At 39.8% G+C, this 25,170-nt stretch overlaps 1 protein-coding gene across 7 annotated transcripts in view; it reads left to right on the top strand.

The window, feature by feature from the left end:
* GAB1 (GRB2 associated binding protein 1) overlaps positions 1-25,170 on the top strand; it is a 91,209-nt gene that overhangs the window by 42,687 nt on the left and 23,352 nt on the right. For 5 of the 7 annotated variants that reach the window (XM_065736338.1, XM_065736339.1, XM_065736340.1 and 2 more), the window contains exons 2-4: positions 9,837-10,131; positions 18,333-18,546; positions 21,113-21,193. In XM_065736338.1, the coding sequence (XP_065592410.1) occupies positions 9,837-10,131; positions 18,333-18,546; positions 21,113-21,193 (590 nt within the window). The remainder of the gene's footprint in view (positions 1-9,836; positions 10,132-18,332; positions 18,547-21,112; positions 21,194-25,170) is intronic. The other 2 variants (XM_065736341.1, XM_065736344.1) reach the window with 1 other exon arrangement.

Raw genomic sequence — 25,170 nt, forward strand, 5'->3', positions numbered from 1 at the left:
TCGGTTGTATCATTAAACTTGCTGATGTGAATAGTACACGGTGGTACTGTTAGAATACAGGAAACAAAAAATGTGTTTTTACGTGTTGATGAGATTGGGCAGCGTTTTGTAAGCTGCTCAGTTGTTATGCCAAATCATTCTCAAGTATGCTGGTGTATTGTCATATTTGCTATTAGTAAGCAGCACAGCTTTTATTTTTAATGTCTAAACTCCATTAACTCTTAGTGAGCTATTTGAACCAAAAATGAAATCTATCGGTTGCAGTCTTGGAAAAAGTGTTTTTCTGTTATAAAAGAAATTCAATTTGGTTTGCATACTGAAAGCAACTTACATATCACAATGTTGTGCAAACGTGGACTGTGCTTGTTTACTTACAAGTGAATATTTTTTCTGGAATTCCTTAGGTCAGTTGAGAAAATACTCTGCTGAGCATAGTTGCCAAGTGTTCCCAGTGATGGGGGGGGGATGTATATATCAGCACAATGGTGACTTATATTTCATGTTTTGTTGTTTGTTTTTTTACCAGCTGTTATTCTATGTCTCCATACTAAATTCACATGCATCGCAGAGTTGGTGACTTGTAGTGGAAAAGCTGATAATTTTGCTTTTAGAATAATATAAACAACTCTGAGCTCATCCTTTTTATTTCTCATCCTTCATCGGAATAAGGAATTCCTTGCGGTGACTTGCACTATTTAAAACATAATGTGTTGATTCTCTATAACGCTTTGGCAGAACAATAACTTTCCCCTTTCTGCTCATGAAGTGGCTCAAGAAAGTCTTCAGCCTTTTCATTGCTGTAATGGTGGTTAAGTGCTTTACAGAAGAGGCTGCTGTTTTAGTCTGCAGATGCTTTACTTGCAAAAGTGTCAGCTTGCTTACAGCCTTGCTCTCACAAGGAATGGATAAGGATGGAGTGTCACGATGTTGTAAATAAGATGATTTAAAATGTAGTCTGGAATTATGGGGTAACTCTGCACTGCCCTCCAATCCATTTTAATTCATCATCCCTTGCTGCATGTGAAGAAACAGCTTCTTCTGTAGGTAAACTTTTTTGTTTGTTTGTTTGTTTTTTGTTTTTTTTGGGGGGGATGGGGGTATACAAAATACAGCATCTAGACCTATAAACGTTTTGTCTGAGATGACATGCAGGATGTCTGGCCTGGTCACGTGTGGAAATCTCTGTGCAGCACGAGTGAACCAAACATGAGACGTGTTTTGTAGGTTTGCTGCAACTTCTAAAGGATCCAAAATGGAGTCTGACATTGTGTGCTTTCACACAGTTCTGATGCCTTTTTTTTTCCTTGCTTATAAGGCTTTTACAGATGATGAAGGCAAATATCTACAGAAGCAAGAGAAAATAAAAAAGCAGAATGCTAAATCACAGGATCACAGAACTGTAGGGGTTGGAAGGGACCTCTAGAGATCACCGAGTCCAACCCCCTGCCAAAGCAGCTCCCTAGCCCAGGTTGCACAGGTAGGCATTCAGGGGAGTCTTGAACATCTCCAGAGAAGGAGATTCCACCACATGGCTCTCTAGGCAGCCTGTTCTAAATCTGTGCAGAATAAATCTGTACAAAATATATAACAGGAAAAAAAAAAAAACAGCCTAGGCTTGTGAACTCGAAGAATAATGTGGGGTTTTTTTGCTTTTTTTTTTTAACACCTGGTTACAAACACGATTTTGAAATGACTACCCTACTAGAAAGTGAAAAATGAGTGGACAAGAATAGTGGTATATTTCATCCTCTGCCACTGGTGGAAAAGCAGCTGTTGATGTCAATGGAGCAATGGTTTGACCTTTTGGCTTCAGATTAGTTGCATCTTTATAAGTTTTAATTTTTAGTTTTTATATTTCTGTGCATTTCTCTGCTGCTGTTTGTCCAATTGTGCACTCCTGAACTCAGAACAGTGGAGTTCAAGTCAGTGTGCAGGTGTCATTTTTGTCCAGGTTGTCTTGTGCAGGACATCTTGTCAGAAATTGCAGTAACCCTTGTAACAAGAAATGTACAGTCACTAAAAATAAGAGAACCTACCCTGAGCATAGTTTTGCTTTCTTAAATTAAGATTTGTGGGGGAGGGGATGTGGCTTTTAATGAAGAGCTGATGAAGGAACTGAAGCAGAAATAAAAAGCACGCACCCATTTGGACTGATGAATACACAAAACCACTACTTGAATTAATCCATCTGATGCCAGGGCAAATTGTGAATGGTTGAGTGATTGCAAGTACTATCGCAGAAGGTGATCTTCAGGAGGAAACTGAAGGGTAGGAGGTGTTGTTCCCTTACCTATTCACGGAGCCTTCAGAGAAGAGCTGGAAGAGAAAGAAGAATGTGTTGGATCTGTTATCACTGGGAAAGCAATAGGAAATGACTTGCAAATTTAGTGAGGCATTCTCTCTCTTAATCAGAAAAAGCTTAGGAATATGTTGAGTGACTCAAAACTGCAATGAAGCAAGTTGATAATGGAGAACTTCATGACTGAGATGCGATCAGCATGAGAAAAGATGGTCCTGGTAGTATTACAATCAATCTATGCGCAGGGGCATGGGGGAGAACAGAGAGGAAGGTGATGAGAACGTTCTTGAGATCAGGGAGGAAAAGATGAAATCTGGGAAACTTTCTTGCAGCGGGGGCAGCAAGCCAAAGGTGCCATGTGTGTAGGTGAGGGACCTGCAACAAATATGCTTATGCAATGGTGTTATGCTTTTATTGCTGACAAAACAGTGGAAGGAGGAGGCTGAGCTAATGTGTGTCGCAGGGAGCTGTGTGCATGCAGGGTTTGGTGGCATGCAGCAGAACAAAATGGAAAATTTGTGAGAGTTCAGAAATAACCTGTGGGTACCGGGGGTGGGTAAGATGATCTAGGAACCTAGAAGGACAATGTGGTCACTGGTCCTGGCATGGAGACCTGGGGATTCAGATCCTGGTTCCACGGGAGATTTGCATTAGTGCATTAGCTCGGGTGAGTCAGTTCTCCTTTGGTAAAGATGGGATGGTAGTTCTCTGATGTGCAGGAATACTGCAGAGAAACTAATGCTTGCCATCACAACAGTTCTGACGTGCTGTGGAAAGGTAGCTAAATATTGAAATGACTGCTGCTTCTGATCATGAGAAGGTGGGCATGACAGTTAGATAATGATGCAAGCTGTACAGTTATAGCGGGGACAAACACGAGGGGGATAAAAATGAGGCATTAAAAAACAAAAAGCTGCAAAAGCCACCATGCAAAATGGGGAAGGATTATGAAAATGTTCTATTAGTTTAAGACTTACCGAACAGCAGTCAGAGTGCTGAAATGGTCTGACTTGTATTTTGTGCTGTTTTTGATGCTTTAATTAGCTATGTAATGTTGGGAGACTAGTTAGTTCACATGCTGAAACATCACTTATGAAAGAGTCTTCGCAGCAAGTCTGTGTGCGAGTATTGTTCTGCTGTATTTGCAGTGTTTTCTTTTGTTTATTTAACAAGCTAAAGTTAGAATCGACAGCACAAGACTAGAAAATGGTGACAATAGTTGGAAAACAGGAAATTTTGGCCTTGTGTGTATTCGGAACAGATGATCAGGATGATGGCCAGGAGAGTGGAAACTTCCACTGAGACTGTTTTTTCCTTATTTTGCTCTGTGAGAAAAGATGGTGTTTCCTGGAAAACAAGTCTTAAGTATTTAAAGAAAGTCATAATGTGTCCAGTGTTTTCCTCATATCACGTTTGTTTGTTTTGCAGCAATCTGTTTATGCGTGCTAGTGTTTAATGGTACTAGAGGTACAATAGTTGGACTGTTATGAAATTTAGGAAGGCAAGTTTCTGTTCTTAGAATTAAGACACTGAACGTGCCTTATTTTGTGCTGAGTTCATTAATTCTGTCTTACTTTTTTCAAGGCATTGGTTTTTCAGGAAGTGCGTGTCAGCTGCCAGTAGGTGTTACAAAAGTGATTTTCAGAAGCAAACTTTAATTCTGAGTTCTTGGTGTGGCCTTCTCTAAAAGTGCTTCCCAGAAAGTGCTTTCTGAAAAACACCCCGCGTATTTCTACATTTCCACGTGGGAATATAGAAGTACTAATTTCTCAGGGAAAACTTCAGCCACAATTTTGGATTTTCACCATTCAGGAGTTCTGCAAGCCCTAAGAGTGGCCTGTGGAAAAAGTGAAATTGTGTGCTTGAAGTGACATTGTTGACCACGACCTCTTGGAGCTGCTTCCCGGCAGTCTTCCCAGGTACGTGCCTCAGGGTCATGAAGCTCCCTGCTTTCAGATGTCACTGCCTCGTGCCCAACGCCAACTGAACTTGAAAGAAACATCGTGTGAATACTTGGGTAGTTTGTTTGGCCTTCTGAAATGATGCAGTGCGTAGCTGTCATGTATGAATCAGTGGAGCGGCGTTAGAGGTGTGCTTGGCCCGACACATGGGAACTAGGAATGGGGAGGTAAAGAGGGCAGAAATACTCAGCTTCTCCTGTTTGCTGTCTGTCTTCCTGTTTGTCAAAGATGTGCAGCTATTTCCCTGTTCCTTTTGCTCTGGAAAAATAAAAGTAAAGAGAGATGGATTAAATAGATGGAAAAGCATAAAGAAAATAAAATGTTGATGCTGGCAGATGACTCATAAAACCTCAACTGTAGGCTCAGCACTAAAACAAGTGTCCGAGAGAGAATTACAGAGTGACCTTGGGCTGTCCTCCTTCCTTCTCTCTGCTTCACACCCTGCTTGTTTTCTGTTTACTTGAGAATTTATTTTGGATCAAGGAAATGTTTAACCTATGTTTGTAAAACATCAAGTATTCTTTTGGATCCTCCCTGTGCCCCTGGGTGAGTCTCTTCTTTCTTCCAAGCCATAGATTCATTCTCTGGAAAAGAGAGATGGCATATTCTGCTCTTGTAACGTACTTTTCGGAGTGGGGAAATGAAAAACTGAACACAAATGTCTATGTTTGAGAGATGAGAAGGAAGGTCAGAGATTTGTTCTCCTATTCACATGTCTACTGGTCAATCACAGGGGAAACAGTGGTGATGTTACTGGAGAGGGTGCCAGTGATCTCTTCTTTGGCTTAACTTTGCTAGTGCTTGCTACTTTTGCAGGATTTTTAGAATGGAAAAACAGGTGGTCGTTGTACTGGTAGAGGGAAGGCAACTTGATGCAAGGTTTACGGGTAATAATGCTTCATAAACCCATCAAGGACAGTTGGCCAGTTTGTTAGTAAGCGGAGTTAATCAGATGAGAAAAAATGTTTCGAGAGTGGTTGTCCAGAACAAATTTCCATTGACATATTTCACAGGTTTTAATCCTTTGAAAAAAATTTCATGTAACCGTTTGAGCAACAGCTTGAGGGTATCCAAATGGAACATTAAATCCTTTTTAACAGCAACAACAAAAAAAGGTATGTTACCTATTGCCTCCTGCTCCTTCCTTTCCTCGTCCACTTAGACGTGTGTACTGTTTCCTACATCTTTCTGCTACAACCAGAAACTGAATGAAGTACCTTTCAGATAGATGTGGCAAGAAAAGAAGTAACTTCATAAGTGTGTAGGTTCAAGGGAGGTGGATCTGCGGTGTTGTTGACATCCTCAACAGATACCTCTTGTAAGGGGATTGTACTCTAACTTGTCCATATTGCGTACAGTCTTGGCTACAAGTTTGCAGTTATAGTACCTACTCATAATGCTATGTGAAAAATACTGAATTCCGCTTCCTTTCATCATTTGAGGCTTTGTGGGTGAGCAGCTTGTTGTGTTTTAGTCTGCTTGAAAAACAAGCAAGCACGCTTGTTTCAGTAGTTACGATGGTCTCATGATAGTTTGGTCTCGTGATATGTACAGGCCAATGTTTGGCATGAACGGTCGTGTCCTATGGTAAACCAGCTGATACAGTGTGCAGCTCTGGGAGGGAACAAGCTGAGAGTCACACAAGCCCTTTCTTAGTCAGAAACAAAAGCAGCAAATCTTGTTTTGCAGTAGGTTAGTTTAGAAGCCTACACAGGCTTTTGGTGAGATTTATTCCTGTGATGTTTGTCATATCACACTTCTAAAAGCAACAGTTTTACTCCTGTGTCAGTATTTAATCTATGTGTGGTGTCTTGTAGCTAGTTGTTAGTATAAGTACCCATCTTAAAGCTCTGGTTTTAACAAAATTTCAGTGTGTGTGTCTTCAATTGAAAATAGATTTTAAAAAAAAGCCTCCTTTCCTCTATTTTTTCTGTGCTAAAGTCAACAGGATTGGGTTACAAAATTAAAAAAAAAAAAAAAACAACAACTCATTAGGTTATGGGATCACTTTTTTTGTCCCAATATCAATATTGTTTAACCTTGGAAAAATATTTGAGCAGATAATGTATGACTGATAATACTAAGTGACGTGACAGATCATTAGTAATCATATTTCTTGACTTAGACCACTTGAGCTTTGTGTGTGTGCACGTGTGATTACGAGAAATAGCTGTGTGGATTGAAACAAGTGTGGTAAAGTGAGATGTAAAAGTTGCATACAAGAATGCCCGAAGGGGTTAAGAAGAGGGAAGGAAAAAGATGATTTGCATAAATACTATTTGCACATGTGCATGCTGTTTTTTAAAGACTCTTTTTGGAAAGCAATTATTCAAGAAGCTCTCTTCATTGCACACGTAGCACGGGATTTGGTACTTCAGTGAGGCAAATACTGAAACGTTAAAAATAGATCAAGCTTTAAGAATCCCAGATATTTTCAAATAACAAAGAGTAATTTATGTGGGCACATTTTGCGCGTTGACAAAATATAGAGGCGCTTTTGTACTATGATTAGCAAGGGTGCTGATGTCAGTTCTCTTGTCTAGCTTTTAGCTTTATTCTGCTGCTAAATTGTGCTTTGTGCTGTAATCCAGAGAACCTTTGTATCTGCCTTATTAGTGTGTAGTTTATGGAATTGCTTTTGTTTTTGAACATAATCTGTGCCAGTTCCAGTGAGTGTGACTCATTATATGACTGAAATAAACATTCTCATGTGTACAATGTGAAAAACTCTTCAAAAATAGTAGCAGGTGCTGTTGGGCTGAGTTCTATGTTTTAAGTATTTAATAGTTGCTATTTTGTAGCCAGAAGGGCCGAAAACAAATTCTGTTTAGCTGGTTGATTTTCTGAATTTGAGTGCTATTTACTTGTCGTTGCTTCGCAGTGATTGGTGGGATTGGTCAGGCACATTTTCCACTTGTTAACACAGTATTAGAATTGAACTTCCATGAAGTAGCTTGGTTGGTACACAGTTCGTGTTTGTTCACGAATCACAAGACAAAATAATCTTCCTTCTCAGTAGCTTTTTTCCCCTCTAATCTTCTCATTTAGGCACTGAAAATGTCATCTGAATGAATGAAGGCTGAGATTTGAGAGAAATCCAGTTCCTCAAATAAGAGCTTAGCAGTTCATTATTAAGCTGTCTGTGGTCAGCCTTGTCTGAAGAGAATCCTCTGATACTGAGGTTTCTGTTATCCCAGTGTCCACGTTGTCATTTGGTTTGGTAACAGGAAGCAAATACATGTTTTGCTCGTGTTTTGGGGTCTCTGTTACGTGGTGCTTAGGAGCTGTGCTACCTGGAGATGTTCCTACTTGCCATCTAAGTTCACATGCTTCATCTGTTCACTTTGGCACTTCGCACTGGATGAGCGTTTTTCTGTTCACCCAATGATCTTGTTGGGACTGCAGAAATCACTGCTTGAGGCATTGGCTTGATCCACACAGTTCTGCATTTAAGTGCAGCTCCGCAACTATACTTCTATTTTATCAAGTATAAAAGTAGTCGAAGATCTAATAAACTTCAAGCAGCTTGATAGGTGGGGAGTGATCTTAAACCTTAATTAAGCTGTCTGGTGTTGTTCTTTCTCCCATTTTCTATGTTACCTTTTCATAACGTCTTCCTAAGCTTGATACCCAGAAGAGCATGTACCCTCCACAGTACCCGAGTTGTGAGGCTCCAGCACAGAGCTGGTGGCACTGGTTTGGAGCTGGAAGTTGATGGCATGGCTGTGACTGCCCCTCATGCCTCCCTCCACAAGCTTGTTCAAAGCCTACACCTTCTGAAAAATCAAACTCTGTTGCTCTCTGAGAAAACAAATTTGAATCTTTCCCTACTGTATTGTCAAGCTTGTTTTTAAAGCTACATCAATGTGTAAAAGATATCATGTCTTGATGTTCTCTGCTGATGCCGTTTCTTTACTTTGGCCTTTTGTTCTGCCAGTAGTCAGGGTTAGCTGATACTCACCTGTTTGTTTTTTGGGTTTCTTCCATTGGGTTTTGTCCTAACGAAGGATTTGCTTGCTCACTTTTCAAGTGAGAATGCAACACAACTTCAGCACTGGGCAGCAGCAGTGTTTTTGGTTTCTTTTACTGTGTGTGCCCATCTGCATCTAAAGAGAGTTGGCTGATGGAGAGGGGGGAGGGGTTTGTCCCCCTCCACTCTGTCCTTGTAAACCTCCATCTGGAGTGTGCATCCATGCCTGCAGCCCCTAACACAAAAAAGATAAGGAGCTGCTGGTGTGGGTCTGAGGAGGACCTCTAAGATGATTTAAGGGCTGCAGCACATCTCCTATAAAGAAGGGTTGAGGTAGCTGAGCTTGTTCAACCTGGAGAAGGCTTCTGGGAGACCTCGTTGTGGCCTTCTAGTACTTGAGGGGAGCTTAAAAATGGACAGAATTTTTACGCAGGCTGGCAGTGGTAGGACAAGGGGTTTTAAACTAAAGGAGGGAAGATGAAGGTTAGGTATTAGGGGGAAATTTCACTCAGAGAGCAGAGAAGCTGTGAGTGCCCCATCCCTGGAAGTGCTCAAGGCTGGGTTGGATGGGGCTGTGGTCAGCCTGAACTGGTAGGGGTCAGCCCTGCCCATGGCACAGAGCTGGAACTGGATGGTCTTTTAAGCTCCCTTCTGACCCAAACCATTTTCTGACAGCCATTCTGTAATTATCCTGGCATTTGTGTATATAAGGGAGCTTATAGCAGAAGATGCTGTGCTGCTGGTAGAGCTGAGGAACCAGAGTGCAGCGCTAGGCAGGCCAGTAAGAACACTTGTGCTAACATCAAGACAGATAAATGCAAACTTTGCTCTCTCAGTTTGCTTTACTGTCTTTGCAGTGATGGAGTATATTAAACTGATGAGAGAGGGCCACAGCAATGAAAGGCTGTTGAGGATTGACTGGAAGTTGAGGCATTTTAGTTGTGTTTTTCTCTCTGACTCAGTTCTTTAGGTCTGCAGCAGCCTGGAGATTGGTATAAGTACAGTGACTGTCAATTTTTTATTCCATGGATGTTCCTTATGTAGGGGTTTTTTATGTGGTATAAGGCTAGAACACGTAGTCATTCCTCTACCTCCCCACTTCTCTGAGTATCAATTAAAAATAGAGTAAATCAGAGCTGGAATAAACCAGCCTGAAACAGGAGCAAGTGGAAATAAGACTTGATGGTAAACCAAGATGCATTTCATTTTCTCTTTCCCATGCCTATGGCAGCTTCTTTCATAAGTTATTCTATTTGTGCTTTTCCCCTCTTCTGTCCTCCTTGTTTTCTTCACTCAATTCATCTTTCATTATTTTTAAACAGCGGCTCAATTATGTGATCTGTTTTTAAAAACAAAACTAAATACAGAAGAAGTAAATGTTAAAATAGGGATTCGCTAGTCCTCTAGTCCGCTGTTGTAATGATAAGCAAATGGACTGTGTTAAATTCAGCTCACTCATGTGTGATCTCTTAAAAATGGTGATTGAACTAATTATTCCTGAATTCAACTCAACCTGAAGCAGTGTTCGAAAAGTAACAGTTTTTAACGTATTATTTCCTACTTCTAATTTTTCTCTTTTTTTTGTTTTTTGTTTTTGAATTTTCAGGCATGGAAGAGGAGATGGTTTGTGCTTCGGAGTGGCCGTTTAACAGGAGATCCAGATGTATTGGAATACTACAAAAATGACCATGCCAAGAAGCCTATTCGTATTATTGACTTAAACTTATGTCAGCAAGTGGATGCTGGATTAACATTCAACAAAAAAGAGTTTGAAAACAGCTATATTTTTGACATCAACACTATAGACCGAGTTTTCTATTTGGTGGCAGATAGTGAGGAGGAGATGAATAAGTGGGTTCGATGCATATGTGATATCTGTGGGTTCAACCCTACAGATGAGGGTAAGTTTTTTTTTATTTCCTTAGAAAGTGCCATGCCTACATGCAAAGAATGTTTTAAAGATGAATAGCATTAGCAACCGTGTGTTTTAAAACTCATGTGCACTGACTGTGAAAGCTATTTCTTGCTCTGAAAAAATGTAAGCAGAATGGAGGGAAATATTCAGAACTCATTACAAGCCAAACACGTCATAGAGAAAGGATGTTTCTTTTCTGTTTTGCATGATGTTAGGTCTTGAGAATACAGGAGAAATCTTTAAGTAAAATCATGCAGGACAAATACTGTCCCCAAAGGAAATCTGTGTGGTGTAAAGTGCGTGGTTGTGTGATCAGGAATGAATGTAAAATGATTTTGATATTGCTGGGCCTCCATCTGCTTTGCTACTTGGAAAAAAAAAATGCTCCCTTTACTGGCTGAAACAAAGAAAAGATAACTTGCAGTTCTCCACTATCCAGCTCAAATCATTCCAAAATAGACCATTTGTGAAACCAGTATTGTGGAAAGGAGGTGGTGTTAAATGCCCACAAATAGATCATTGCCGTTACTTGTCCTGAAACTATCCTTATTTATTACGATTCTTTCTGAAGGTTAGTGGCTGGCATGAATTTCTGTAGTTACATGCATAGTCTCAAGAAAGATTAAATAGGAGCAGTTAAGTATTGTAAATAAAGCATACCAGATAGAAAAGAATAGAATTAAATCCCTTTTTCTTTTTCTTTGGGTTGCACACTGAGAGAAGGGAAAGAGCTTCCACCTCACATCTCTGAAAATGACTGGAAAATTTTCTTGCCCCCTCAGTGAAGGGCCCTTCTCTTTTTCCTTAACGCAGTTTTGAACTGAAAAATCGTCAAGAACATTTTGTCTGTTCTACTGCTCAAATAGCAAATTCAATGAGGAGTATTTCTTTTGATAGTTACAGCATGTTTTGATGACATTCTGAGTATAACCAAGACGACACCCACATCCCATGTCTGTAAGTGATTGGCACATGATTCAGTATTCGATCTGCCAGACGAGTTACAAATGAGAGAAAGGTAGACAGGTGGTTGTTTTCTCACGTATAACAGCTGAGTGCCCAAGTAGGGAGCAGGAGATGCTTAGGAATTATGGTTTCTAGGGACAAGCTAGGAATCTGGATGTAAAGAGAACATGTGCTTATTTGACTGCAGAAATGAGTGCATGCCTATTGCATGAAATGGAGTAGTAGTCATCTCAAAACCATGAGGCCTTTTCTTGCTGAGAAATTATTTGATAATCCTTAATTTTCTTGTGATACACCTGATCTGAGGATTAAACCCACTCTGAATGTGTAGAGAGCTAACTATGCCCTGTTTAGATTTTCAGTATTTGTGTTAGCTCCCCTTTTAAAAAAGAAAGATGTGTGTGAGCGTGAATCTGAACTGCTTTATCATCAAGCTTCATATTGTACTCTTAGTGATCATATTTTCTGTGTAAGGTCATCATGTAATAGGTATGTTTTAGTCATTTAGAGGTTGAAATGTAACTGTAAGTGACAATGTGTTGCCAGTCATTTGTGTCGCTGGAGTTCCAAGCATGCTATCTGGGATGGTATGAGTAAATGGATGTGAGAAATGGCCGTTCTCTGCTTGGCACTGTGGAGACCTCAACTGAATTACTGTGGTCTGTTCTTCCAGGAGGACGAGGATAAATGTTTTGAGAACTATAGAAATAATGGAAATGGGTTTTTAAGTGATGAATTAGGAGAATAGTTGAAGAATTTGTTCTTTACAGCAAGAAAATACTGAGGGAAGAGCTGACTTAGGAGCTGTAGAAAGCTGTGATGAACTGGATATGAATCAGTTGTTATTGAATAAGAGGTAACTTATTTTCAGCGAGAAATATAATCTTAAGGAAAAACTTTCTAAGGATATATAAGCATAGGCTGTGAAACAAGGTGCTGAAGGCCCTTCCCTACAGCTCAGTAGTTGTCTGTGGTGAATGTTTTATATAGAATCCAGCTCCATGTTTCTGTGACTTAATGAATTGCACCCTTAGCAAAGCGGGGGAAGGAGGAAATGATCTTGCTATATGAAAACATGTTAGTTGCGTGTGGTCATTCATATGAACGTAGCAATGACCAAGTGAAATGGGAGGGGAGGGTTGAAGAAAAAAAAAAGACTGAGCTTTACAATTGCGTTTATACTGCACTTGAATGCAGTACAGAAAATTTCAGTTATCATAAAGAATGTGGCTCATGCTTTGAAAGAACTGCAGCTTTTTTCACATACAGTGCTGTCAAAGTTTGTAGAATCCTTGTTCAGGGAACTGCCATCTGATACATGCCTCTCATGCTATCTGCATTTGGAACAGTAAAAACAACCAACTTTTTTTTTTTATCATTTTCTGATAATACATGCACTGTATTGATTGCTTGATGATAGCATGGGTGTAAGAGCAGTGACTGGCAGGATGATCTTAACTCCATGTTCCTTCCTAATTCAGCTCCTTGCCTGTGATAAATAAGGCAGCGCAGCCAAGCATCATTGCTACCATACTGTGCTGAAGATATCTGTATCAGATTTTGATATTTCTGTGCTTCCTGTAGCACAAGTATGAAACAGAAAACAGGCCTTGCCTTTAAGAACTCAGCATATATCATAAGAGACGTCAACATATAAGCAGAGGAGTGGGAAGATGTAAAAGCAAACTAAGTATTTTTTTAATCATAATGATAGATAGGTTGACTTAGTCCTTCAGTTGTTGGACCGTTGTTGAACTCTGGGGTTATTAAGAATAAGTCTTCACAGGTCTCCAAAAAATCAAGTTGGTTATTAGAGATGTTCAGGGTACCCTTCCTGCATGAAGGCGTAGCCTATAAGAAACAAAAGAATAGTGTCGTGTCAGGTAGATGTAGAGGCTGGCACATTTGGCAAATCAGAACTGCTATATTGGTAACGTGGCGATAACTGAGAATGGGAAAAGTCTTGAAAATGAGAAATAGATGAAGATTCTGGCAGAATGTAACAAGTACATTGTAAGAATAATAAACTCAAATGAGGCTTTTCAGTGCATGTGGGTGATGCAAGAACAGAATAGTGGAATGTAAATAGGTTTCTCTTCTTTAGACGTGCGTGGAAGCAGTCTGAATGAGAGCTGGTTTGTTTTAATGGGAGTGATAATATTGCAGACTGCACAGTAGAGATGATGGACATAAGGAGAAGCTATGATTTTTGGAACTTCTTGGATGTGACGAAATAGGAGGAGAGCCCAATCTGCTCAGAGATGACATACTGGGAGGATAAGTGACTGGTGACCTGGAATGGAGTACAATACAGGAAAGGATCGAGTTAAGCATCAGAAGAGGAATCCTCTTGATAGGGTTTGTGAGTCAGTTAACTTACAAGTGAAGTAGTAGGTTCAGAGGGAGTAGTAGCCCAAGAGCATATCTTACTTGGGCTTTTTTGGATACTTACTTTGAGGAAGTACCAGGAGATAGAGACTTAAGATTTCTTGATGAATGTGGAATTGCTGAGAGGAAGGTCAGAATAGTCTTGAATGGAAAACATCAGTTGCCAGAATTCATCTAGGCAAATTAGAGAACCAGAAGTGGGTTTAGAGAAGGACCTGTTGCAGGTGTGATAGAGGTAGCTGCTAGCTAAAAACCTGCGTAGAGGTTCACAAAGCTGAGATAATCATTCTCCACGATGGAAGGGAGAAAGGATGTACATCAGAGAACACTGAGATGGCTTCAGATAGGGCATGAAATCTGCAGCAGACCTCTTGCTTTGTAAGCATATGAGGAAAAAACACTTTAAAAAATAATAAAAGCAACACATTTAATATCAGCAGTGCAATCAAAACCTTAATCTTGGATGTTTGGCATTTTTATCTTAAATTGTCCATTTCCTTCAGCAGAAAATCATGTGAAAGGTAGTTTTTCGTTTCCTAGAGGAAAAATAGCCTCAATGTAATTAACATAGGCAGTTAACTTAGTTTTCTCTGTAGTACCTGCTGAGCATCTTTTGAGGCATTAAAATCAGTTTATAAGTTGCTTAGAAAAGGGAGTTGCAAGAGAAAGGGTTGGAAGGTTGTGTGGATTGCTACCTATCAAGTCATGAGGTGCTCACCCAGGTGTTTGTTTGCTGTGAGCAGAAAGCTTCGGAGTTGAGGCTCGCTGCATAGATTTCACCTTGATTGTAAACAGATCACTTATGCTGAAAGCCTCTCAGCAAGATTTGGTGTGTAGAAGCTGACAGAGGAAACTCTGGCAGCGTGTTTCAGAATGCGTCTTACTACACGAAGCAGCAGAGATAATGACCTCACTGACTAGCTTGCAAGCAAAACAAGGAGTCCTCTTCAGGATTGAAGTGAAGTATGTAATTACTTGTACAGATTCTTTGAAGTTATTTTACGTATGTGCAGTTCGCAGAGTGGATAGGTGTAGGGGAAAAAAAAGTAACATAAGAGTACATAAAAGAGATGTAAAAGTACACGTTATGGCTACTACTGTATTTGAAAATTCTTACGGAAGGGCATTGCTTTAATATTTTGTTGTTTTAATGAGACCATCTGCATCATGGTGAATGGATTGAATGAGACATCTAAACAGTAGGATTGTGCAGTTGTGTATCTGTTGCTGATTCATTGTTACAGTGGGAGTTTTCCATTTCAATTTTGGTCTCTATATATCTTACACAAGTAATCCATTTCCTTACTCTTCAATTATGATTTTGGCATTTAATGAAATGATGCTTCTTGTAATGCAGTCGGTTTTGTTGTTTCTTTTTTCACTTTGAGAGTATTTCTAGTACTTACATTATCAGAACATTGAGACTTTGTAGTTGCATCTCACAACACAGGAGAAAAAAAAAGTGACTTAAAAAAGCCCCGCAAACACTAAGGACAAAAAGCATCCCAAATGCAAATTCTTACACTCAGATCTTCTACATTGTTCATATGCTTCTTATTCAGAGGCTTTCCTTTTTACCTCGTGGATTTCTTGATTGTTGGAATAACGAGGTAAATATGGAAATGGCCATGAGAAGAAAGTGCAAGTTCTAGCAGAAGCGATGCCTGTAGCTGCTCATAACAAACCGAGTGAGAAAAGCTAAAACTCACACCGTCTCCTGAGAAAGCTGCTTGTTGTAGCTGCTCTGGATACAAGAATTATAAAAACAAAATAGGATTCTTTTTACACTCATTTGCATGTTAAATATTCTGGATGTTTTTCCAGCTCGCATTTTCTCAAAGCAGATGTAGTGTCTGAGCTCTGGGAACAAACCAAATGACTTGCAATGCTCTTTGGTGTGCAGATGACCCCTTCCCTAAAAATCTGCTGGTTCAAAATGAAGCAAGCTGATTATTGTACTCTTTGAAATCATAGTAGGCTGCTGGGAGAAACCCTCTTCTTCATATCAGCTTCTGAAGTAAGTGGCCAAGGAGAGTGTTTGGGAGGGTATGGATAGGCAAACAGTATTTATTTGATCAGTGATAAGTCGTTAATATGACTGTTTCAAACTTAACTACCAAGAAAATAGCTTGAATGCGTAAAACAATTAAGTGGCCCAACAGGTGAGCATTGTGAAACTGCATTCAAATGGCCTTTAAATCAGGCAGTAGCCTACACCTCTTAACACATACAAAATGCCTGGAAAAACAATTAAGTATATAAAACAGATCTTACAAGGACTCAGGGTTTTTGTCAAATTGTACCTGTCAGAGTTGATGTGGGATCTTGTCACAAGGAAAATGACCTTAACGGTCCTTTAATGTTATTAGGCTCCAAATCCTTGCTCAGAGCCTTCTGGGCAGTTTGACAGCATTAACTTTAATACTCAGCAACAATCAAATGCAGGTGGTTAGGATCGAAATAGAATAAAACACTGTTGGGTGTTTGTCAATCAATAAGCGTGTCCCAGATTTTCTGCATTTTACACAACAGTCGGTGTCCTTTCTCAGAAGGGAATTAGTAGAGCTGTGAGAGGTGAGGTTGAAGAGAAACAAGTGCTGCTGTGAGGTAGTTTCTGTACCAAGAAAAATTAAGCAGCAGTAAAGCTGTGGCAAGTTCTGTGAAGTTGAGAATGGAGATTATGAATAGGGAATGACTGTTGAAAAATATAAAAGGTAAGAAATTCAGAAAGAAGTCTACCAGAGGCTGGTAGGTGCAGAATGTGGAGGCAGCCTCTGCAATGGGATGTCCTGAAGCTGTAGGGAGCCAGAAACTGAGGGCACGATGCCAGGCCTGCCTTGCTGCTTGTGCTCAGTCTGTCTGTGACAGGCCACTGTCATAGATGGCACTGTGGGCTTTGAGGCTTCAGATCTGATCCAGTATACTTATCCTATCCTTCATGTTACCTCCTTTCACCATATATTGTGTGGCTAGCCTTTAATTTCTGCTTATGTTTCACATATTTTTTTTTTCTTGTAACACAGTGTAATGCTTTCTTACTCCAAACATGGCCGATTCATCAATCCTTTTTCAAGCTTCTTGATTTGTTTGGTTTTTTTTTTTCCACTGCAAAGCTACCATTTAACCTTTTACTCTTCCTGGGAACGCCAAAACATGGTTTGTATAAATACAATCAGGCTCCTGTAGGCATGCATCTTACCTTGTACCTGCTGGAAAGCTTCAGGGACATCCTGTTTGATTTCTTTTTTTTCCCCTTGTGTGAACTCAGCACCAAGCAAAACTAATGATGTGAAAGTTGAGTTTAGTTAGGACAAGGAACGGGCTGGTGACAGGTACTCCGAAGCCCTTGTGAATCTTGCTTCTTGGTAAAGATGACTGGAGAATGGCAGTGTATCTGACAGGAAACCTTTTTCTTTCTTTCCTACTTGTACATCAGCGTGGTTTGTGGTCCCCAGTTCTGGAGGTGACAAAGAGCTTCATGTCCCTTTTCCCACGGCGTCTTTTCCAGGAGCAAGCAGTACTTGCCTGTTACAGCCATTCACATACCTCTCTGTTCTGGCACATGGGGAATAAAGAAAGATCACTTATTTTATTTAATTTAGGTGTCTCATGCGTGCTTCATAGAGCTCTTGAAATTCTTATATAGTATATTCTTCGTAATTTAATATTAAAAAAAAATAGCGAAGAAACAGTTTTAGTCATGTCTGTGTGTGATCACTGGGTGCAGTCTGGTGTTCCCTTTGTTATGCTAACTAATTTAATGGATAGGTCAGGTCCAAACTTTTTTTAGTCTTTCCTACCTTTTCAGATAGGCCAAGTTGAGACATTTTCATACGTCTTCCACCCACGTGGGTGTGGTGGGATTTAATTTCTGAGCCTGTGCAAGTGCTCTGGGAGTTCAAAGCAACTGCTTGTATTCCTATTTCCATGTCTAAATCACTTGTACCTTGTATAGACAGAACTGGAAGCAGGAGGGCTACGTTCTCATCTGTTCATCCGGTTCTTCCCAGGATAGTGCTGGGAAGCAGAAGTTGGATTACATGATTTTTATTTTTATTTTTTTTAGTCCAGAGCTAGCCTCTAAGTCTAAAGAGAGTAGTTTTTCTTGGATAATAAGTTTATTTAAACAATGCTGATAATCAGTGTTTTGAGACGCATCAATCAGAATGTGCAATGAATTGCAAGAACAAGGAGCCTAAATAACTGAGAAATTCAATGTTTAATATTTTGTTTTTAGTCTGTGAATCTGTGAAAGAATGCTAAAAGAAAAGATTGCTTCATGTTTGACATAGTGTCAGTGTTTTTCTATCTCCTAGGTAATTCAATACATATTAGCCTGCAATGTGTATGAATTCGGATTGGATAAGGATTGTCAAGGGAATGCTTAAAAAAGCATGTATAACTGCATTCACTGCACTAAAATAAACAGTTGGAGTGTGCAGCGAGGGGCCTACTGGGACATGATACCTGTTGTATTTCTACGTTATTTTAGTTACAAGGAAACTTCCATTGCCAAAGCAGCTTTCCTGTTGCTTTTCAGCTATTGAAAGGCCAGTTCTCAGCTGATGACTAATTGCAAATGTTGAAGTGACCTTGGATGAACATCAGCCAATGCTGACTCAGGTTGCCAAATTGAAATAACGATATATGGGCCTGTGGCTGCCCTGCAACATGCCTTAGTATCCAAGGCTAAGGTTTTCTTATGCCTGCTGACTGTACAGTTTTGGTTTTATAAACCAAACCAAAAGAAACTGATGTTCTGTTGATAAGTATTTTAGTAGTACTGTTAAGACCATTTCTTATCTATAAAGTAGTATGCTTCTGTTTTTGCAGATGCTGTGAAGCCCCCAGTCAGTTCTTTACAAGCATCTGCTGAATTACCCTTGCCCATCAACACTTCACCGCCTTCCATGCAAGCAGAATCTTCTCTACCTCCTCCTTATCAGCTTATTAACATCCCCCCACTGGAGTCTTCCTCTAGTCAAGAAGATCCTCAAGACTACCTGCTGCTAATAAACTGCCAGAGTAAAAAACCTGAATCTATGAGGTAAGTTACAGTTTTCTTTAATAACACATTTGTACAGACTAGGAATGTTTGCGCTAAAAACACTCTTCTTCTTGCAAAGTCATTGAAAGTTTGGATGCCCATAAGCAGAGAGAGAAGTTGGCTGTAACTTTCGCTTCTCTTTTTTGCTCTTGAACTTGTAACAGTACTGAGGCGTTGGAACATTAGGCTCATATTGCAGTCTTGAAAAGTACGAACAGTATACCTGATCTGAAGCATCAGATTAATTTAGTGGTTCTAGGCTGAATGAAAGGTGTATTTATTCTGAACGGCTTCTTTTAGCTTAAATAGATTTCCATCACCTATGCTAACTACCTGAGAAACGTGCCTGGGATTTTTCAGAAGGGATAGTGGTGGCAACCCCTGGAATGAGCCGTCCGGGAACTTAGTCGAATCTGTCCTTTGAGATTTAAAGCAAACAAACAAAACTTGATTGAATTGAGGCCCCGGGGAGCCTCACCCCTCTTGGAAATCCCCTTTTCTTAGAGGTATTAGAGGAGCAGGATTAGATGATCTCCAGAAGTCCTTTTCAACCCCTAAATCTCTCGCAAGCTGCTTGTCTGCAGTCATTTGAAATAAAAACATGCTGGGGTATCTACAAGTAGATATACAAAACTGCGTGTACTTGTTTATGATTGCCAGAAACTACATTGAAGGCTGAGGAGAGCTTTCTTTGGGAAGTGTGGGGTTTTTTTGAGAATTTCTTACGCCACTTTAGGGCCATACGTCTTAGTGGCAGTGCCTTCTTCATCAACAGCTTGATGCTCTGTCAGTTTTACCTGAGCCCCCTCTGCGCCCTTGGCATTTTTATGTTGCTCTTGTGCCTGAGTAGTTTCTTTCTCCGTTTACCAATGGTTGTGTGGTAGAAAAGTATCCACCCTTTCCAGTCTTCATTATAAAATGGAGGAATGAGCCTACAACTCCCTGGTGTATGGAATGTGCAGGTTAGAGGCAGCATGGCATGCCCCCAAAACATCCTGTGGGGAAGGGGAAATCCAATGTGTGCTATGAATATTGATGTTTTAAATGTTTACTGATGTTCAGAAGCTGATGGTGTTTGATAGGTATGTCATAGTTCCTGCCAAAAATTATCAGAAGTTTTGGCTGTTTTTCCATAATGGCTTGGCAGATAAAACTTGGCTCATTATCAGAGCCCTGAGTCATCAGAAATGTCTGAGTACCCCTTTGTTTTCACGAGGGATGGGCACAGAGTGGATTTCTAGCACCCAATGAGGAGTGCTGTTAAGAATGATCGAGGCTGGGATATGTAGTTGGTTTTCTTGTACCTGTGCAGTTGTATGACTTAAGGAAAGATAACAAAATCTGAGACCATAAAGGGGATAGAAAAGGGTGCAAGGGGTGGAGTCTGTTAATAACCTCCAAAATTGCTTGAGAAGGACTTCGGGTAATGACCTGAGCAGATACTTGAATGTTTGGGGAAGACAGAATGTCCAATGGAGAAAAAAAAAAATGCCAAGGGAACGGAAGGAAAACTGAGTAAAGTCATGGGGAATGTAGAAGTTGTTAAGATAATTGGTGTATTAGCAGGAATGTTTCAATGCTGTGAAACTCTGGCAAGGTGGAGAATGATACGGACTTACTGCATTATGTTCAAAGTCATTAATTAGTTACGTCGCTTTATTAAGAAGGATTTAATAATGTAAATTCAAAGCAATACTTATGCTGGAGTTTTTTCCACTTAAAAAGATTGCTCCTGTCTTGTACAGTGGGTATCCTGGGTTCGGGCTGATATGTTGGATATATTCCATTTTCCTGTGGAGCTTTCTGTACCTGCATTGCATGTTACTGAAATGGTGTTAGAGGGTGCCCTGTACATTACCATAATCCACTAAATGTTTGCATTGTTCTCCTATTAATTTCCAGATATGGAACAATGCATCTATTTCATAAAGCCTTTATTTTAACTGGGGGAAAAATGTGTAAATCTTAATAGCAAAGCGTAGTAGGTAGGCATTTTTTAATTTACGTATGGGTTTTGTTGCTTGAATGGTTTATTTCTGTATTGCTTCTCTTTTTAAGTTGCCAGTACGCAGAGGGAATGTTTTCTGCTCTGATTTTACATCTCCATCGATAGATAATCTGAGAACCACTGAATTATCTGTCTTTGGGTTGTTTTTTTTTTCAGGTGAGGTGGGTAACTGAGAAATCTAGAGGCCACGGTCAGCCTCCCTCCCTTTTCAGAATATCTAGTTCTTGTGTTTCAAAACTAACGAATGATTTCAAATGTTTCCTTACAGTGTCGTGTAATGTATCGCATAATCTTATTAGAGTAGTTTGAATGCAGTACTTGCGGTAATAATTATCATGCTGTATTTTGTCAAAAATAGTTTCAGGCTCTGATCACTGTTGGCTTGAAAAGGAGTATTGTTTAACTGTAGCATTTAGTGAGAATGTGAGGTTCATATTTGGATCATAAACAAGAAAATGAAGCCAAGGACTGTTTCCGAAAGTCTTATTGTTCTGGCTCGCTCAAGATGTGTATGGAAATAACACTGTCTTCCTCATTTTTTTTGTGTTTATGAACCAGCCAAGGGTCACCCTTTATCTCTGAAGAAGGGCAGGAATACCTTCTCTTAGAAGATTTTGAAAGTAAAAAGGTTCCGCTGCAGTGAGTGAACAGTAGCTGTTCTTGGAACGTGTGTGAGAAATTAATTGCAGTGCCATTAACTCGCCTGAAAATATTGCTTGGGATACATCTTGCATGGTGTTCTGAGTTTAACAGAAAAAAAAGATCATGTAAACTTGGCTTCCATTTTCTGAAAACAGCTGTTTTATTTACTTAATTATCCATGTTTTTACTACGCTTGCTGTTTCTGTCCCAGATTGTTGGCATACAAGAGCAGTTTATCTGCCACTTTGTTTGCAGTTATTCTGCTTACTCTGATGTATGGATTCCTGCAGATGCAAGAGGAATCACCTTGAAAGGATGAGTGGTCTGATGGGCAGTCATCCCATTTTTGAATATGTTACGTACTGTCTGGCTTGAAATCTTTTCTCCTGGATTTCTGTCAACAGGCAGATTTTAGTACGTGGTGTTAGCCTTCCTTATTTTGCCCCCAGTATTTATCACTGCTCTGAGTCTTAACGCCCAGTCCTTGCGGACTGACAGGCCGTACAGTTCTCAGTACTGGCTAAAGAACAATTCAGACACTTGAACACTTTTTGCAGATAGGTGATGCACACTTGATAATACTGAATTCATATCACAGTCACCTTCTGGTTATAAATAGGGTTAGTTGTTGCTGTGTTAGATATTACTTTGCATTGATTTTATACTGAAGTACAAAGAAGCATTAATACTTACCATGCTAACAGAGGATTCAGCCCTGACAAAAAGGACTTGGGGATCCTGGTGGATCGTAAGCTGGATGTGAGTTGATGCTGCGCCATCACAGCCCAGAAAGCCAGCTCTATCCTATCCATGGCCAGCATGCCGAGGGAGGTGATCCTGACCCTCTGCTCTGCACTGGTGAGGCCTCACTTGGAGTACTGCATCCAGATGTGGAGTCCTTAGTACAGGAGACATGTGGACCTGTTAGATCTCGTCCATAGGAGGGCCACAAAAATGATCCATGGGGTGGAACAGCTTCCCTGTGAGGACAGGCTGAGAGAACTGGGGTTTTCAGCCTGGAGAAGAAAAGGATCTGGGGAGGCTGGAGAGCAGCCTTTCATTATCTGAAGGGGGACTATAAAAATAAGAGGAGAGACTCTTCTGCAGAGTCACTTGTAATGGGGCAGGGGGAGATTATTTCAAAATAATAGAGGGGACATTTAGATTGGTTATAAGAAAACAGGTTTTCACGATGAGGGTGGTGAGGCACTGGAACAGGTTGCCCAGATCTGCGGTGGAAGCCCTGTCCTTGGAAAGATTCAAGGTCAGGCTGGCATGGGCTGCGAGCAACCTGAACTAGCTGCAGTTGTCCATCTCCATTGCAGGGGAGTTGGACTTGATGACATGTAAGGGTTCCTTCTAAGTCATAAGATTCTGTGGTTGTATGATTTATGTTGAAAAACGGGTAGAAATCATCAGGCATTCTATATCTGAAGTTTTTTCTTAAAACCCAAAAAGTAAAATCTGTCCCTCATCTGTAGTGCTAATCTAACTTTTCTAGAGGTAATGTGAATCAAGAATAAAATGTAGGTTTTCGAGATCGTGTTCTACATGTCATGATCAGTGGTTAGTACTGACTTAGGAAATCTATTTAGACTTTGGAGGGTCAGTTGTGTTTTCATTTTGGCGTAAACTGCTTTTGTGCCCTGTATTTCTGACCACCTTCAAGTTTTTGGTCTTGCAAGATCAGATTGGTTACAACATTTTCATATTTTGAAAACTTACTTCTGTTGACTAGGAAGCCAGTTCCATAAGATTACTTAAAAAAAAACACCAAACCCACAAGTGAAGTAAATCAGAAAAGTCCTCTTACATTGAGAAATGTATACCATTGCCATCAGCTAAGAAAATGACTAGCTGCTTTGTGTTAAGTATTTGCATCTCTTACGCTTTCACAAGTGCTTGTGTTCAAGAAAGAAGCAGCAGCATTTGCTTAGGCCCAAAAAGCTCCTAAATGTTGCTTATATTTGATGGGTCATTATATCGTACGTGTGTGCTATTGTTGCATCTTGAGTTTGGGTTCTATATCCCTGCACGTGTTGCTTCTTTAGAGTCAAATATAACTTGTAAAACCACTGTTGTGTCTAGAACTGTTAAGATTAAGGACACTTGCTTTGCTTTTGTGTGTGACAACATTTTAAAGGTTGAGTTCTGGCGCATGGCTAAACAGATAAAAGTGATCCCAGTATGCGTACAAGCCAAGAATTGAAAAGTAAGATCAACTGTACACTTTTTGGATTATGTCCCTTTCTTTTCTCTTTTTGTAAGATACGTTGTAGTGCTTATATTGTTCTGTAGTTTTGGAAATACTTTCATTTAAAAGAACATCCTGCTGAACTGGTACTAATAATTTCAGTTCTGCAACTATCAGTGTCTGCCCACTTTATTTTTGTGGCATTTAAAATACACATCACGGTCCGTGCTGTGCTCGCTCAGGTAAAACACGACTTTTGCTGTGGGTTTGGTGCAAATGAATGCCACAGAGCTAGAAGAGTATGTGTTGAAACTGAATGAGTACTTCACGAGCAAGGGCTGCATCGAAGATTGCAACTGAAGTGTTACGTAGTCACATAGTACTTTCACAACTGATGAAGCGCTCTGTAACCTTAGGTAATTCCTTGAGTCCTATGTGCTGTATTTTTTGCAATTGTGTTAAACTAACACAAGTAAGTTAGTGAACTTGTTGAGCTCTGAGGCAAAGTAAGTAAACTAAACGAAGAGACATGTTTTTGGATGGTAGGTGATATAAGGAATATTGGAAGTCTCATTTCCTTGTTTTTACCAATGATAAATACTTAATTTGAATATTTTTTTTGGGGGGGGAGTCTACTAAACTAAGTGCAGGTTAACATTCTAAGTGGAAACCAATTCTGACCATTGAAGGAGAACTTAAATCTACATTAAAAATAGCAATCAGAGCAAAATTAGTACATGCATTAATAGTATCAACTCTATTAAACACAACAAAGATGTGTTAGTTGAAGAACGTTTTTCTTGAGTGCTAATGTCCAGTCTAAGCTGATGATGATGTCAGTTCCCTTGATAGTTTGCACAGAGAGGATCTTAGGGAGTGATCTGTCGCTTTTAGGTGGATATCTGGGAAGAATGGATTGTTTCACACTATCAATTTCTCCATAATGAATGAAGAAGAAACCCAAATGAACAGATACACCTGATTCCTTTCTCCCCAGGTTACTAAGAACTCTGGGAGGTTAAATTCTGGCTGTTGCTTAAGGAAAAGTTTGATGTTATTGTCAAATTGAAGTTTGAAAATAAATTTGAACTGTGATCACATTTAGAACAAGAATCTTTTAAGGGAAAAATGGTGCTGATTTGAGTATTCTACTGCTCAACAGCTTTGTAAACTGCATGGTCCAGTTCCTTAGTAAGAGTACTATTCACTGTTGCACACACGTGCTGAAATATGTATGTACATATGTATAAACAAAAGCAATTATGCAGTTCTGTAGTAATGGTGAAAAGGAAATACCAGGATATGGTGGAATACTGTTATCACCTCAGATAGTATTTCTGCAGTTGTCTTGACTTGCATTAAAGCAAGGATTTGAACTTGGAATCTCTTCCTGGAGCACGGTAACTGGGGAGGTATTACCCCCTCCCTCAAAAAAAAGAAACCAAGCCGACAAATCCTCAGACCAAAAGACAGTTGATTACTTTCTCTGTTTGTTAGTACCAGTAATTGTGAGAGCTGTTCTCATAAAAGATGGTCATTCCAGAGATATGAAGGCAAGCAACTGTGCAATTTTGTCTAACGATGTGGCCTTAACTTGTATTCAGGAGAAAAGCACTCTCTTGTTACATGTATCGTGTGGATTTCTCTCTCTCTCTCTCTGTCCTTTTCTCTTCTTTATAATACATTTAAAACAGAACAAAAACCAAAACCAAACCAAAACAAAACACCAACAAACTTGAATCAGTGTTTTTTGGTTAGTAGATAACTTCAGGCGCACGCT

Source organism: Cyrtonyx montezumae, unplaced genomic scaffold (assembly GCF_038088225.1).
Source record: "Cyrtonyx montezumae isolate F1298 unplaced genomic scaffold, pur_monq_1.0 scaffold_2, whole genome shotgun sequence".
Classification (NCBI taxonomy): Eukaryota; Metazoa; Chordata; class Aves; order Galliformes; family Odontophoridae; genus Cyrtonyx; species Cyrtonyx montezumae.